This window comes from Octodon degus, unplaced genomic scaffold, assembly GCF_000260255.1.
Source record: "Octodon degus isolate 3935 unplaced genomic scaffold, OctDeg1.0 scaffold00005, whole genome shotgun sequence".
Taxonomy (NCBI): domain Eukaryota; kingdom Metazoa; phylum Chordata; class Mammalia; order Rodentia; family Octodontidae; genus Octodon; species Octodon degus.
Window position 1 is genome coordinate 32,766,414 of NW_004524581.1, and position 15,646 is coordinate 32,782,059.

Genomic DNA, 15,646 nt, shown 5'->3' on the forward strand with positions numbered 1-15,646 from the left:
AAAAAAAAAGGAAGAAAGAAAGAAAGAAAAAGTACTATACAGTCCAGGGTGGCCTAAACTGTTAATCCTCTAGTCTGAGCCTCCCAGTACTGAGATAGAAGGCCTGGCACAAATCCTAAACTTTTAGCCTTTTTTTTCCCCCTGGCAGAACCAGAAGTTGAACTCAGGCCCTTGTGCCTGCCAGGCAAGCGCTTATTCTACTGAGCCATCTCCCCGGCCCCCCATCATTCTGGTGTATTTGGCGCAGTTGTTTAGAATTATAAGGCAAAAGGGTATAAATGACTACAAAACCTAGGGTACAGATGCAGCCTAAGACGCACATCAACAAACCCAGGTGGAGTTAGGACTGTGTGGCAAAAACCTTAAGCGGAGCTGGAACCCAGCTTCAACATCTTTGCTGAACCAGTGAGCTTTTTCCTAACCTTCAAGTAGCTTTAGTTAAGCTGGTAACTTTTAAGTTTCCCTAATGTTCAACTGTTAAGTCAGCAAAACCTTAGAAAATGTAGATCAGCAAATAGTAACACACAGCAGGCCCCAGCAAAGTGTTCTGCTACTGAGGAGCTATATTCTCAGGTGGGAGCGGCAGTTCTTTTCTGTATTTAGTACAGGGTCTAGAGTCTCACTGTGTAGATCGGCCTGGTAGTGATCCTCCTGTTTACAGCCTCCCAAGTGCTGGGATTACAGGCGCTTATCTTGCCATCTCAGCGACGCCCAGGGTCCCCCCCACCCCCCACGGCAGGCCTGGGGAACCCCCGGCCCCTGCGCCTGCGCTTTAATACACTGAGCTATTTGGCCGCCCCGGCGTTTCTACTTGTTTCTTTTTGGTTATAACTAAACCAAAAGCATCAGCTACAACTTCACCTGCAGAGATGAAAACTAGTAATCAGTAGTTAAAAGCACGTGAGGGGCCAGGGAGATGGCTTAGTGGAATAAGCTTGCCCTTGGCAAGCTCAAGGGACTGAGTTCAATCCCTGGTTGGGGAGACTAAAAGCACTTGAAAGAATGCTAACTCCGGAAGCCAGAGCTTGTGCCCACACCAGCGCACTGTCAATTCTTAGTCCCTAGGGACACCCCCTTACCCTCACCCCTCCCCACACCTCCATCTAACCATTCATGTGGGCCACATCTTCACCTTCCTGAAGGCAGTCAGGTGTCTGCTTTGCAGGGCTGGGGCAGTCAGGTTCTTTCTTTCCCCCTCCCCTGCCTCTTAGGCCTTGACTGGCCCTCCCGTGGCTAGGAAGCCATCTACACAGAGCCACATTCCTAGCCCTGGGTGGCAGTGGGCTAGGGGGTGGTTGTGAGTCAAGGACTTCATTAGGCTAACACAAGCGGATTGGAATGCAATATGGCCTGACTTGTCCAAATCCCTGCCTTACCTTACACTTACGTTTTAGAAGTCTTAATACAACCTGTGCACGAACCTCTCATCTTGAAGTTTAAAAATAAGCAGAGGCAAATTATTTTAAAGTTTGTTTATTTTAATATGACCAATAAAAACGACTAGCTTGGATGCACAGTACCCCCCAAAAAAACCCCGACAAAATGCGACAGTATAAACTTGTCTGCAAATTACAAATGTTGAAAGATAGCAAGTTCCACAGCTTAAAAACAAAATATGCAGCTTAACTTTACACACAAACAGGCAATATAAGGAAAATGACACTCGAGCCCCAAACATGTACAACACAAGCAAGGCCTATGAATGTAATGGTCTAATAATATACAGTCTCAACAGCAGCGGCAGGCTCAAACCCTCTGGAGCAGGGACAACACAAAGTGCCCATGCCACCCAAGCCTGCTGCATATGTATACTGATATTTTTAAACATTTTAGTCATTAAATTACAAACCATAATTAGCGTGACTTTCCCCCTAGTCCAAGGAAAAAAAAACTGTACACAAGGTGGCAGCACTGATTAGTTGGAGGGAAGAAAATAAAACCACCTTACAACACTTGCACTTAACCTAAATAACAAGACTTAGAAACCACAAAAATGCAAGAGCTAGCGCCTCAGCCCGCCAGGCGGTGACTTCACTTCAGGACCGACACACTGAAGGCATGGGCCTCAGTTACACAACACAGAAAGCCGGCAGGGGCCCAGGAGGAAGGGGTCGGCCCAAAGGACCGCTGGGTTCCCAGGGCGGCTAATCCACCTCCTCGATGGTGGGGCCGGAGCCAGAGCCGCCCTTGGGCGCCTGCGCCCCGAAGCCGCCCGGCCCGGGGCCACCCGCGCCCTGGTACAGTCCGCTGATGATGGGGCTACACACCTGCTCCAGCTCCTTCCTCTTGTGCTCGAACTCGTCCTTGTCGGCCAGGCTGTTGGAGTCGAGCCAGGAGATGACCTCCTGGCACTTGTCCAGCACCCTCTTCTTGTCCGCCTCGCTGATCTTGCCCTTGAGGCCCTCGTCCTCCACGGCGCTCTTCATGTTGAAGGCGTAGGACTCGAGCGCGTTCTTGGCCGCCACGCGCTCGCGCTGCACCTCGTCCTCCGCCTTGTACCTCTCGGCCTCCTGCACCATGCGCTCGATCTCCTCCTTGCTCAGGCGGCCCTTGTCATTGGTGATGGTGATCTTGTTGGCCTTGCCGGTGCTCTTGTCGGTGGCCGTGACGTTGAGGATGCCGTTGGCGTCGATGTCGAAGGTCACCTCGATCTGGGGCACGCCGCGCGGCGCCGGCGGGATGCCGCTGAGCTCGAAGCGGCCCAGCAGGTTGTTGTCCTTCGTCATGGCGCGCTCGCCCTCGTACACCTGGATCAGCACCCCGGGCTGGTTGTCCGAGTAGGTGGTGAAGATCTGCGTCTGCTTGGTGGGGATGGTGGAGTTGCGCTTGATCAGGGCCGTCATCACGCCGCCCGCCGTCTCCAGCCCCAGCGACAGCGGCGCCACGTCGAGCAGCAGCAGGTCCTGCACGTTCTCCGACTTGTCCCCCATCAGGATGGCCGCCTGCACCGCCGCCCCGTAGGCCACCGCCTCGTCGGGGTTGATGCTCTTGTTGAGGTCGCGCCCGTTGAAGAAGTCCTGCAGCAGCTTCTGCACCTTGGGGATGCGCGTGGAGCCGCCCACCAGCACCAGGTCGTGGATCTGCGCCTTGTCCATCTTGGCGTCGCGCAGCGCCTTCTCCACGGGCTCCAGGGTGCCGCGGAACAGGTCGGAGCACAGCTCCTCGAAGCGCGCGCGCGTGATGGATGTGTAGAAGTCGACGCCCTCGAACAGCGAGTCGATCTCCAGGCTGGCCTGCGTGCTGGACGACAGCGTCCTCTTGGCGCGCTCGCAGGCCGTGCGCAGCCGCCTCACGGCGCGCTTGTTCTGGCTGATGTCCTTCTTGTGCTTCCTCCTGAACTCCTCCACGAAGTGGTTCACCAGCCGGTTGTCGAAGTCCTCCCCGCCCAGGTGCGTGTCCCCCGCCGTGGCCTTCACCTCGAAGATGCCGTCGTCGATGGTCAGGACCGACACGTCGAAGGTGCCCCCGCCCAGGTCGAAGATGAGCACGTTGCGCTCCCCCTTGCCCGTGCGGTCCAGGCCGTAGGCGATGGCGGCCGCCGTGGGCTCGTTGATGATGCGCAGCACGTTCAGCCCCGCGATCACGCCCGCGTCCTTCGTGGCCTGCCGCTGCGAGTCGTTGAAGTAGGCGGGCACGGTGATCACCGCGTTGCTCACCGGGCAGCCCAGGTACGCCTCGGCGATCTCCTTCATCTTCGTCAGCACCATCGACGAGATCTCCTCGGGGTAGAAGGCCTTCGTCTCCCCCTTGTAGCTCACCTGCACCTTGGGCTTGTCGCCCTCGCCGATCACGTGGAAGGGCCAGTGCTTCATGTCCGACTGCACCACCGGGTCGCCGAACTTGCGGCCGATCAGCCGCTTGGCGTCAAACACCGTGTTCTGCGGGTTCAGCGCCACCTGGTTCTTGGCCGCATCCCCGATCAGCCGCTCGGTGTCGGTGAACGCCACGTAGCTGGGGGTGGTGCGGTTGCCCTGGTCGTTGGCGATGATCTCCACCTTGCCGTGCTGGAACACCCCCACGCACGAGTAGGTGGTGCCCAGGTCGATGCCGATCGCCGTGTTCTTGGCCATGTCGCCGCCTGCTCGCTCTCTCTCTCCGCTCGGCTTCACGCTGCAGTCGACAGGCGCGCTGGACGAGACGCTCACTGCTCGGCGAGGGCTGGGTCCCGAAGCCGTCCGCGGGGCGCTCGCTCGGGGGAAAAGCCTCCTCTGGACGCGGCCGCTGCGAGGGCGGAGTGTGGTGCGGCGAGCCGCGCGCGGCACTTTTATGAGTCTTTTCCGAGCCCCGCCTACCCGCTTCCCGGCCAATCCCCGGCCGCAGCGGGGCTGGCGGTCCGCGAAGGTTCTAGGGATTTCTCCTCGGGTTCTGCCCCCGTCCTCCTTGGACCAACCAGAGGCGAGGTTTCCGCCCCTTCCCCCGAACTCTCTAGACGTTTCTGGGGTTTGCAGGAGTGGACAGAGCCTGTTGGGAGGGGCCGGGCGCGGCGGGGAAGGGGCGGGTCCGCGCTGGGCGCCTCGGTCTCCATAGCAACCTGGCGGCCCGGGGAGCGTTTGCGGCGGGGTGGAGGGGTCGGCGCCCGGCTGGTGGGGCTGTTGGAGGCTCTGGGCTGAAGGCGTTTGGTGGTTTGGGTGGGCTGGTGTCCGTGACAGTGCGGACCCCGGCAGGTGGGTTAGTGGTGGCCAGAGCCCAGTTTGTCTGGCCTGAGCGAGAGAGGCGACCGCGCTGCTTGAGCAATACACGGAGAAACTGCCATAGAGTGTTTTTAAAAAATCAACTTTAACTTTACACGGTGGGCCGGCAGTGGTTGCGCACATCTGTAATCACAACTCCGGGAAGGCGGCGGCTGAAGAATGGCGGCCAGTTCGAAGCCATCCAGGGCTACGTCGTGAGTTCAGAAGCAGCCTCAACTGCACAGCGATTCTTCTCAAAAAAAAAAAAAAAAAAAAAAAAAAAGCCTGGGGCCCAGGGAGATAGCTCAGTGGAATAAGCGCTTGCCTGGCAAGTGCAAGGGCCTGAGTTCAATCCCCGGTTCCGCAAAAATACATACATACATACATACATACATACATACACAAGCCCAAACAAACTTCATGTGAATGGTAAATCTGCGTGAGAGTCGCTGCGTTTTCACAGAAGTGATGTTTAAGGCGTCCCCAGTGCCCCGCCCCCGTGGCCTCGGGCTCCGGCCGGCTCTCCAGGCGACTTCAACCAGGGTGGAGAAGGCGGCGGCCCAGCGATGACGCAGCCTCGTCCGCCCCACTGCGTTACAATGGCGACGCGTTTCTGACCTCACCCGCGGTTAAGCATCGGTGCTCAGCACCCGAGGCTCAGAGTCCGGGGCAGGGCGGGTGGGGGGTGGGGGGCGCAGCACCGCGGTCTTTGAGAGTTAGGGGGTTCCCACGTCCAGGGACTCCGCATCTATACATTTCCAAACTGGATCGAAGGCGGCGAGTGAACAGGTGAGCCAGGAGGGCTCGGATTAGAACTGCGTAGGAATCCAAAGCCCACGAGCAGGCTAGGGAAAAGCCTGTAAAGTTTTATTCTGAAGCATGCGGGCACTAGCGGACCAGGGCAAGGGACCCCCGAGTGATGGTGGCTAGTATTGGTCATCCTCAGAGTTAGCGGTGCAACCCGGCACTGGGGTGGGCACAAGGTGTGCGGGAACCCCAAGCCCTTCCAGCGCGTGTCACTGGTCCAGTTAGCAGAGTGGTATAGAAGGAAAGGACATAGAATCTATCACTCTAAAACGTGATAGAGCTTCCTGGAGTTGCTAAGGGGCCGTCTTCAAACTGGCCTGACTCGAGGATCCCTGAGACAGTGGAGGAGTAAGGAAGGAGGCAATCTCGCAAGTGCCCAAGAGTTGAGATTAGTGTCTCTCCACAGAGGAACGCGATCTTATTTCAGCAGGAGCAGGGCATGACCCTACAATAAAACAGACATTTGTATCAGGCCTTGTGAGAGGTGAGAACAGTACATGCCCGGCTCCCTTTTGGGTAGTTGAGAATACTGGTCTTTTTTTTGGGGGGGGGTTGTATTTTAGGGAAGGGTCTACAGGGTGTTCAGGGTCTCACTATTAGATCAGGCTCCTAGTGATCCGCCTGTTTACAGCCTCCCAAGACCACCACGCCCAGTCTCAATCTCAGCACACCCCCAGGGGGCAGGCCTGGGGATGGAACCCCAGCCCCTGCGCCTGCTTGTAGGCACTTTAATCTGCTGAGCTATTTGGCTGGCCCCTCAGGAAAAAGAATTGAAGCAAGCAGTGCCTCCAGCGCCTGAAGGCCAAGAGCCCCAGCTTCATGGAAGGTGTCCCTCAGAATATGTCTGGCAATGTTTGAAAGCTTCATTTAAAGCATCATTACGAGATGTACTCTGAGGGCAGGGGACATAGCTCAGTGGCATAAGAGCCTGCTTGAAAAGCGCAAGGTTATGAGTTTGATCCCCAGTACTGAAGAAAAAAAAGAAAGAAATGCACTCCAGTTGTGCAAGCTCAGGATGAATATAAACTAAGGTCATTGCTGACTTCAGGGCCTCAGCCTCATCTGTGGAGAAGATGGGACAGGCAGGGACTGTGCCTCTGTTCTACACTGCCATCAGCCTCTCCCAGTGTGACGTCCACGGGCACCTGAGGAAACCCTGCAGTGGCTGGGAGTGTGCTGAACACATGCTTACACCTGGACGTGCAAATAGTGCACGGATCTTAGGATCTGTGCCCTGATCCCTGCCCTAGGGAAGCTACAGCGCTGGCAGGGTAGCTCATGGGGACATAGGCAGCAGAAGGATGTGGGCTCGAACCCCGGAACTGTAAGTGAACAAATTGAGTCACAGTGAAACAAGGTGTACGCGGCGACTCATGCCTGTAATCCCAGCTGCTCAGGAGGCTGAAGCAGGAAGGACACAAATTCCAGGCCAAGTCAGGCATCACAGCGCATGTCAGTGATCTCAGTACTCCTGGAGGCTGAGGAAGGAGGACTGTATGTTGAGACTCAGCCGGGGCAATTTAGCAAGCTAGTGAAACCCTGTCTTAAAAAAAATAAAAAGCCAAACACAAAAGAGCTGGAGTTATAGTTTAGAGTGAAGGCCCTGAGTTCAGTCTCCAGTTTCACCAAAAACTTCTGCCAGCTTTTCAGGTAGGGCTTCCTCCTGTCTTAAAAGAGCAATAAGCCATTGGTGCGTTTATTCCCCTATTTATATTCTTGCCTTTGGAAGTGGATCAGTATATCTTATCATAAAATCACTTGCTATTTAGTAAAAAAGAATATTAAAAAGCACTTTTTGAGAATGTATTTCATTCTTTCTGCACAGGCCTCGGACAAACATGGCTACTGCCAAGGGGATGGCGATCGGCATCGACCTGGGCACCACCTACTCGTGCGTGGGGGTGTTCCAGCACGGCAAGGTGGAGATCATCGCCAACGACCAGGGCAACCGCACCACCCCCAGCTACGTGGCGTTCACCGACACCGAGCGGCTGATCGGGGATGCGGCCAAGAACCAGGTGGCCATGAATCCCCAGAACACCGTCTTTGACGCCAAGCGGCTGATCGGCCGCAAGTTTAATGATCCTGTTGTGCAGTCAGATATGAAACTTTGGCCTTTTCAAGTGATCAATGAAGGCGGCAAGCCCAAGGTGGTGGTGTCCTATAAAGGCGAGAACAGGGCTTTCTACCCTGAGGAGATCTCTTCAATGGTATTGACCAAGATGAAGGAGACTGCAGAGGCCTTTCTGGGCCATCCTGTCACCAATGCCGTGATCACTGTGCCAGCATATTTCAATGATTCTCAGCGCCAGGCCACCAAGGATGCAGGTGTGATTGCAGGACTCAACGTGCTCAGAATCATCAATGAGCCCACAGCTGCTGCTATTGCCTATGGTTTGGATAAAGCAGGTCAGGGAGAGAGACATGTGCTCATCTTTGACCTGGGCGGGGGCACCTTCGATGTGTCGGTCCTGACCATCGACGATGGCATCTTCGAGGTGAAGGCCACGGCGGGGGACACGCACCTGGGCGGGGAGGACTTTGACAACCGGCTCGTCAGCCATTTCGTGGAGGAGTTCAAGAGGAAGCACAAGAAGGACATCAGCCAGAACAAGCGGGCCGTGAGGCGGCTGCGCACGGCCTGTGAGCGCGCCAAGAGGACGCTGTCGTCCAGTACGCAGGCCAACCTGGAAATTGATTCCCTTTATGACGGTGTTGACTTCTACACATCCATCACCAGAGCTCGTTTTGAGGAGCTGTGTGCAGACCTGTTCAGGGGCACCCTGGAGCCCGTGGAGAAGGCTCTTCGGGATGCCAAGATGGACAAGGCTAAGATCCATGACATTGTTTTAGTAGGCGGCTCCACGCGCATCCCCAAGGTACAGAGACTGCTTCAGGACTATTTTAACGGGCGCGACCTCAACAAGAGCATCAACCCCGACGAGGCGGTGGCCTACGGGGCCGCAGTTCAGGCAGCTATTTTGATGGGCGACAAGTCCGAAAAGGTACAGGATCTGCTCTTGTTGGACGTGGCCCCCCTGTCTCTGGGATTGGAGACGGCCGGAGGCGTGATGACCGTCCTGATCAAGCGCAACTCCACCATCCCCACCAAGCAGACGCAGATCTTCACCACCTACTCGGACAACCAGCCCGGGGTGCTGATCCAGGTGTACGAGGGCGAGCGCGCCATGACGAAGGACAACAACCTGCTGGGCCGCTTTGACCTGACCGGAATACCCCCTGCCCCCAGGGGGGTTCCTCAGATCGAGGTCACCTTCGATATTGATGCTAATGGTATCCTCAATGTCACAGCTACCGACAAGAGCACCGGGAAGGCCAACAAGATCACCATCACCAACGACAAGGGCCGCCTGAGCAAGGAGGAGATCGAGCGCATGGTTCTGGAAGCTGAGAAATATAAAGCTGAAGATGAGAGTCAAAGGGAGAAAATTGCTGCGAAAAATGCCTTAGAATCCTATGCTTACAACATGAAGAGTGCGGTGAGTGATGACAATCTCAAAGGCAAGATCAGTGAGTCTGATAAAAAGAAAATACTGACTAAATGCAACGAGGCCCTGTCCTGGCTGGAGGCCAATCAGCTGGCTGAGAAAGAGGAGTTTGATCACAAGAGGAAGGAGCTGGAACAGGTGTGCAGCCCCATCATCACAAAGCTGTACCAGGGGGGGTGCACCGGGCCCGCGTGCCCAACGGGGTACGCACCTGCGCCCGGAAGGCCCGCGGCAGGCCCGACCATCGAGGAAGTAGATTAACGTCTTCTGGAGCTAGAGGGCTCCAGGGTGCTTCTAGGTGAATTTTATTCCTTTCCCCCTCAATCACCCTTCTGATTCTTGAATTAACTGGACCTAAGTTACCACCCCTTTGGGATTCTGATGGTTAAGTCTCATAAATCAGCCTTTCATACTCCGACATCTTGTCTGTGGATCTGAAATGGATTTTTAAAAGAAAACTAGGCCTCTCTTTGAACATCTGGTGATTCTGAATGTTTCATTTATTTCCAGCCACACCAACTTTCGCCTTCCTGCGTGGATGGTTATTTGTCACTCAGTAAAGTTCCTAACAGCAATTAGTTCTGGTATCTTTAGGCTATATTGTACTTTGAAAAGTAAAGGCCAGATAATGGAGAACATGTGTTCTCCGAGAGCTCCTTATGAATGATTACATTGGCAAGGGGAAAGTATTTGGATTTTCATGAGGTCATTGTCAAAAAATACTCAGTCCTCAGACACCTGTGGCACAGATGGAGCTGTTGCTGTGGCCACTGCTTACAATGAATCATCATCTATAATCTGGACTGTTTAGGACTCAGCTGGGACATAGGAGCAGACACTTGGATGTACTGGTGTCATTGGTTGGCATCCAGATCAATATCCAATGCATTTCATCCTTTACACACAAAATATTTCTACAGCAAGCCCCTGACAATGCACTTTTATGCAAGATGAGAAATGAAGGACTCTTTCAGTCTTAGTCCATAATTTTTTTAAACTTATTTCACAATTCATAAAAACCTGACGGACATGAGTATGGACATATAGGTAACTGTGCATTTGTGTCCCTTTGTATTGAAGGGAATGCTATTCGGAAGGGAAATATTAAAATGCACCATTCCTAGGGCTGGGGAGATAGCATGGTAGCAGAAGTGCCTGTCTGGCAAACACAAGGTCCCAAGTTCGATCCCTGGTACTGCATGCTGTGCCAGCCCCAGAACCCTGGATGTGCTGTGCTGGCCCCAGAGTGGGTGGGATTACACACTTGTAATCCCAGTACTAGGGAGGCTGAGACAGGAGGATCACTACAAGTCTGAGCTGCATAACAAGACCCTGTACCCCTCCCCCCCAAAAAAGAGCATCATCCCTAGTTGGGTACAGTGACATACACCTGTGATCCCAGAACTCTGGGAGGCTGAGGGAGGAGGATCACTTCCAACTGTATGCCAACCTGGGTTACAAAGTGAGTTCAAGGTTAGCCTGAACTGCATAGCAAGACCCTATCTCAAAAAGACAGCAATTAAAAACAACAACAAACCATAGGGGCTGATGATAGAGGTCAGTGTGAAGTCTGCGCCCAGTCTCCTGGACTTGAGGGAGGGGAAGAAGTCCTTTCTACACGTAAACCGGTGTTTACAGGCCGGTCCTTTGTAAAACTAAGGAGATAGACTGGTGGTGTGCACTCACTTAGCACGCTTGAGGCCGTGGCTGCTACCCCAGCAGCAACAAAACAAAACACCATGGGCCCTATGGCTGGGAGAAATGTATTTAGTGGTAACTTGGGTAAAAACCAAGACTTGTACTCAAGACTGTCCCTGATCTGGGGAAACTCACAATTTTGATTCTCAAAAGGCGCACGAAGGGTAATTTTCACATACGGAGTCTCTGACAGGTCTCAAAGTGTTATAGGGTATAAGAAAAACAGCATGCATGTCCCAATCATAAAAACCTTGCAGGACAGCTTCTCAACGCTTTGGCTAAAAATCAGGCGTAAAAACCTGGAGGGTCCGCCGGCCCCGCCCCCGGGGCGCGCCGAGAAGGCAATTGAGACTGGGCATGGTGGCTCCCGCAATCCCAGCTCTTGGGAGGCTGTAAACAGGCGGATCACTACGAGTCCGATCTAGTAGTGACCCGCTGAACACCCTGGAGACCCTTCCCGAAAATATATTTAAAAAAAAAACAAAACAAACCAGTCAGGGCTTAAGCCCACCGAGCCGCTCGGCCGCGCCTGCGCAGTGGAAACCACCCGCCCGGGGCGGAAGTTGGGAGGAAGCCCCGCCCCTTCCGCTTCGCCGGCCCGTCGGGTCTCCCCCGCCCGCGCTCTCCGAGCCACGAGTCTGCGGCGCCCTTTCTCTCCGTGCTTGGGCGCGTTCCGCTGCGTCTCCCCTGCGCCCGCGTGAGCCTGCTCCGCCCCACGCGCGGGCTCGCGCTTCGGTTTCGGCCCGGCTCTGGCCAGCGGCGCCACCGGGCCTTTTCTTCCCGCTCGGCACACAGCGCGGGGCCGGCACCATGGTGGGTACCGTGACGTCACAATGGCGCGCCGGCGGGGTGCGGGCGCGGGCTGCGGCGCGGCTGGGCGCTCCTGCCTGCCTGCCTGCCGGGTCCCGTCCCCGTCCCTTCCCGCGTGATGGTTTTCCCTCTCGCCCAATAGCTCTTCTACTCCTTTTTCAAGTCCCTTGTGGGCAAGGATGTGGTCGTGGAACTCAAGAATGACCTGAGGTAGGTAGCTGTTCAGAGTCTGGAGTGGGTGTGTGACGGGGCTGGGAACCGCTGTCGCCCTGGTGCTGGCCGGTCGGGGAGAGCCATGAATGGCTCGTGCCTTCCGCTTTAAGATTAGCTGGGGAACCTGGCAAGCACAAGGGTCTGAGTTCAATCCCTGGTTCCGCCAAAAAATAAAAATAAAAATAAAAATAAAAAAAAGATTAGCTGGGGAATGGCATGCTGCATTATAAAATACAAGGTCTGTATATAAAGAGTGTGCCCAGCTCTTAGTGAGACTGAGGCAGGAGGATTGCAAGTTAAAGGCCAGCTTAGACAATTTAGCAAGATCCTATCTTTAAAAAAGAAGGGGGCAGGGGAACGATGTAGCTCCAAGTGAAGAACTTGGGGACCTGCGCAGCTGCGCCGTAAGTCTTTCTGTATACCCGACTATTTTTTCCTCCTTCTCCCTCCTCCCTCTTTTTTTTTTTTTTTTTCAGAACTAGGGATTGAACTCAGGCCCTTGCGCTTGTCAGGCAAGCGTTTATTCTACTAGTTCTACTGAGCTATCTTTCCCGTCCCAGTGTTTTGGTTTTTGAGACAGTGTCTCGCTATGTAGGTCAGACAGGTCTCAAGCGCTCAGCAGTCCTCCTGCCTCAGCCTCCTGAGTGGTGGGATTGCAGTCGTAATCACCATGTCCGGCTGAAATGGACGGTTAAAATACCTTCCTTTGTTGCCTGATTCACTCTCTTTTTTTTTTTTTTTCCCTCATTGTCTTTTAGAAAGATTGTTTCAGTGTATTTTCTCCCCAGGAGTACCTTCCAGACTTACATGTGAGGTAATTTCTTGCTAGGGAAACACTCATATGGCAGAGAATGAGGAGGAGAGGGATTGACTGATCTGTACATTCTATTTTGTGTGTGTATGTGAGTACCTGGAATCGAACTCAGGACCTCACACTTGGCAAGCAGGTGTTCCATGGCTGAGCTGTATTCCTGGCTGCTACCTGTACATTGTAAAATGGAGGTTTTGGTGCCAAATGTATTCTCCCGTGGGAACTGAATGAAATGACACTACCCTATGCAGTTGAAAGTCATTTGCCTGTTGCAGACAGTAGAGTGCTGTCAGAGGTGTTTCAGCAGCAGCAGGAATTGGGTAGGAACACTCAGTAGGTCTGAGGCAGAAACGAGACTTGAAAGACAGTTTCACAAAAATTGAACCCAGGGTTGGTAGTTAGGTCTGTGGTGGCATATGTCCCTAGCCTGCATGAGGCTCTGGGTCTTTAGTCCCTGCGTAAGAGATGAAAGAAAAAGTCCAAGGTAAATCTGCTAACCTTAGGCAAGATAAAGGCATTTTTAAAACTATCATCAGTGTAATCATTTAAAACAGACTTTTTGGTTTTGAGGATTGAACCCAGGGCCTTGTGCTTACTGCTAGGTCATAACCTACAAGACAGTTATGGCAGGCTGGCCTGAGTTGAGATGTACAGTAATGATACCTTGGCTTGTGGAAGTCAGACTAGAAAAGGAATTACAGAAATGTTCAACTCCGCAGATCAGTGGGGATTCACAGAACATGGAGAAGAAAGAAGTGAAATTCAACAAATCTGAAGGGGTCAGATTGAAATTGCCCAAGCCATTGACAGCTAGTAAGGAATCTAGGAGACAGCACGTCTAGGACCACTGGTGTCTGCACAGCATTCTCAGTAGTGTCACAGAGAGGCCGGGGTTTGTGCCTGCACCCCCAGGAATAATGCTAGCTGCCTAACCTCCACCTGGGGCTCTGGTTCCAAAGCGGCAAATGTTTTTTTTTTTTTTTTAATTTTAAATTTTTTTTTTTTTTTTTTTTTTTTTTTTTTTTTTATGTGAGAGAGAGAGAGAGAGAGAGAGAGAGAGAGAGAGAGAGAGGCGCCAGCTCAGCCCACCAGGGGGCGGGGCTGGCTGGCATGTGGTGCTGGGGGATTGAACCGCGGTCCCTTGATGCTTTGCCAAGCTTGTTCTAAGTAGGTGCTTTAGACCACTGAGCCATCTCTCCAGCCCCCAAAGCGGCAAATGTTTAAAAATAGCTAAGCATTCTCAGTCAGACCTAGACTGATGCCCCTGTTTATATGTTCTACACTTGGACAAGTTATACAACTTTGAAGTCTCTGCATGGTGAGAGCTATTTTGGAGAAATGGCTGTAAAGATCACAAATACTAGCCAGGTGGTGACGCACACCTTTAGCCTGGACACTCTGGGAGACTGATGCAGGAAGATTACAAATTCAAGCTCAGCCTGGGCCACTTAGTGGCTTAGGAGATCCTGTCTCAAAAATTGGGAAAAAAGGGGGCAGAGGATGGTGGGAATGTTACTTAGTGCAGAGGCCCTGGGTTCCATGCTCAGCCCTGGAAAATAAAAAGAACAAGTTGTTTGCAGAAGCTAAGGCAGGAGGATGTCCAGTTCGCGACCAGGCTAGACTGTGTAACAAGAACCTGTCTGTAAGTAAAACATAGTAGAAAGGGTTGGTGTAGGCAAGGTGCGTTAAAATAACCATCCTGGCACCTCTCTCCCCCACCAGGGCTGAGGGATCCCTCTTGGTTCTGTCTGTTCACCTCCCCAGGGCCTCACCTGCATCCCTCTTGCCACCCTAGCCAGAAGGCGGCTCTGTGTGACCTGGTGTCAGCTAATCTATTCTTCCTCCTCTTGCCCTTGACAGCATCTGTGGAACCCTCCATTCTGTGGACCAGGTAAGAGGCAGCAAGGACTCTGTTCTCGGAGGAGAGAGGGAGAATGAGGGGGTGGACCTCGTGTCTGTCCCAGGATCAGTGATGATGGTGTTCTCCACTTTCCTTAGTATCTCAACATCAAGCTGACTGACATCAGTGTCACAGACCCCGAGAAATACCCTCACATGGTGAGTTGGGTCAGTGGAGGACGCTCCTGCAGAGCGGGAGGCCCCTGGGGCCTAGAGGACTTTACAAGGGCTTTGCACGTTGTCTGTCTGTCTGCAGCTGTCCGTGAAGAACTGCTTCATCCGGGGCTCTGTGGTCCGCTACGTGCAGCTGCCGGCGGATGAGGTGGACACACAGCTGCTGCAGGATGCGGCGCGGAAGGAAGCCCTGCAGCAGAAACAGTGACCTGCGCGGCCGAGCTCTCTCGGCTGGGGCCCTCCCTCCCCTTTCCCGCGACACTAGAGGGGTTTTGCTCTCTTTTTTCTTTCTCTAAGGATTGTGTGAGAGTAGCAAGGAGCAGCCGTCCTTCGAGAAGCAGCCTGCCCCGCTCCTGCCTTCCCGGCCCGCCCGCAGGGCTGGGGGCTTCTGCGGGATTCCAGGGCAGTGTGTTCCCGGGACGGGAGGAATCTGTCCCGCATCGGGAATAAATGTGTGCAGACTTGGGTCTGATGTGTGGTCTCTTTGGGGTGCAGTTCCCATAGCCCTGGTCCCCGCGTCGCCTGGCCCGCCCCCAGGCCAGCTCCTGCGCGCGGCCCCTGCCTACAGGTGACTACCCAGCCGGAGGGCTGCTTCCCCCGCTCAGCGCTGCGGGCGTTGGAGCCCTTGGTTACGCTGCGCCCGCTGCGAGGCACTTGCGTGGCCTTCTGTTGATGTAACTATTAGGAGACGCAAAAAACCATTTGAGATGGGAGCTCACTGTGTAGCCCCGGCTGGCCTTGACCCCGCAGCAGGCCTCCTGCCTCCGCGTCCCCAGCGCTGGCATGACGGCGCCAGCACACGGCTTCAGCATCCCGGTTTCTCGCCATACCCCATGTGGCCCTTTCCAGTGTGCAGGATAAATACAGGCGCGGGGTGAAAGCTCTGGTGGAGTTTGAGCTGGGGCAGCTGCACCTCCCCTAGCGGCGCCGCCGCGGTCCCGGCGCGCAGCCTCAGCCCTGAGGGCCTTGCGCGCCACCTAGTGGCCCCGGCAGCGCGGTTCCCCCCGCCCGCACCCAGGCCCGGCCCGAGGACCCCGCGGGGTGCCCGTGGCGGC

The 15,646-nt window shown here is 54.2% G+C and overlaps 3 protein-coding genes across 3 annotated transcripts; 2 read left to right on the top strand and 1 right to left on the bottom strand.

The window, feature by feature from the left end:
* Positions 1 to 1,457: 1,457 nt before the first annotated feature.
* LOC101572311 (heat shock 70 kDa protein 1) lies at positions 1,458 to 4,249 on the bottom strand. The gene has a single exon (XM_004624295.2). It carries the CDS (start codon positions 4,068 to 4,070, stop codon positions 2,145 to 2,147), a length of 1,926 nt encoding a protein of 641 aa, XP_004624352.1. The 5' UTR covers positions 4,071 to 4,249; the 3' UTR covers positions 1,458 to 2,144.
* A 1,127-nt stretch (positions 4,250 to 5,376) lies between these two features.
* Positions 5,377 to 9,541, top strand: LOC101572977 (heat shock 70 kDa protein 1-like). The gene is made up of 2 exons (XM_004624297.2): positions 5,377 to 5,459; positions 7,303 to 9,541. The coding sequence occupies exon 2, from the start codon at positions 7,316 to 7,318 to the stop codon at positions 9,245 to 9,247; it is 1,932 nt and encodes a 643-aa protein (XP_004624354.1). The 5' UTR covers positions 5,377 to 5,459; positions 7,303 to 7,315; the 3' UTR covers positions 9,248 to 9,541.
* A 1,730-nt stretch (positions 9,542 to 11,271) lies between these two features.
* Lsm2 (LSM2 homolog, U6 small nuclear RNA and mRNA degradation associated) lies at positions 11,272 to 15,058 on the top strand. The gene is made up of 5 exons (XM_023721566.1): positions 11,272 to 11,497; positions 11,637 to 11,704; positions 14,379 to 14,409; positions 14,517 to 14,576; positions 14,674 to 15,058. The coding sequence occupies exons 1-5, from the start codon at positions 11,495 to 11,497 to the stop codon at positions 14,797 to 14,799; spliced, it is 288 nt and encodes a 95-aa protein (XP_023577334.1). The 5' UTR covers positions 11,272 to 11,494; the 3' UTR covers positions 14,800 to 15,058.
* Positions 15,059 to 15,646: the final 588 nt, after the last annotated feature.

What these genes read in the sequence shown, in the direction of transcription:
- LOC101572311 (XM_004624295.2), bottom strand. Translation starts at nt 4,070, where the DNA reads ATGGCCAAGAACACGGCGATCGGCATCGACCTGGGCACCACCTACTCG.
- LOC101572977 (XM_004624297.2), top strand. Translation starts at nt 7,316, where the DNA reads ATGGCTACTGCCAAGGGGATGGCGATCGGCATCGACCTGGGCACCACC.
- Lsm2 (XM_023721566.1), top strand. An exon ending in CCCTCCATTCTGTGGACCAG is followed by an intron (nt 14,410 to 14,516) that starts GTAAGAGGCAGC and finishes CACTTTCCTTAG; the next exon opens with TATCTCAACATCAAGCTGAC. An exon ending in CCGAGAAATACCCTCACATG is followed by an intron (nt 14,577 to 14,673) that starts GTGAGTTGGGTC and finishes GTCTGTCTGCAG; the next exon opens with CTGTCCGTGAAGAACTGCTT.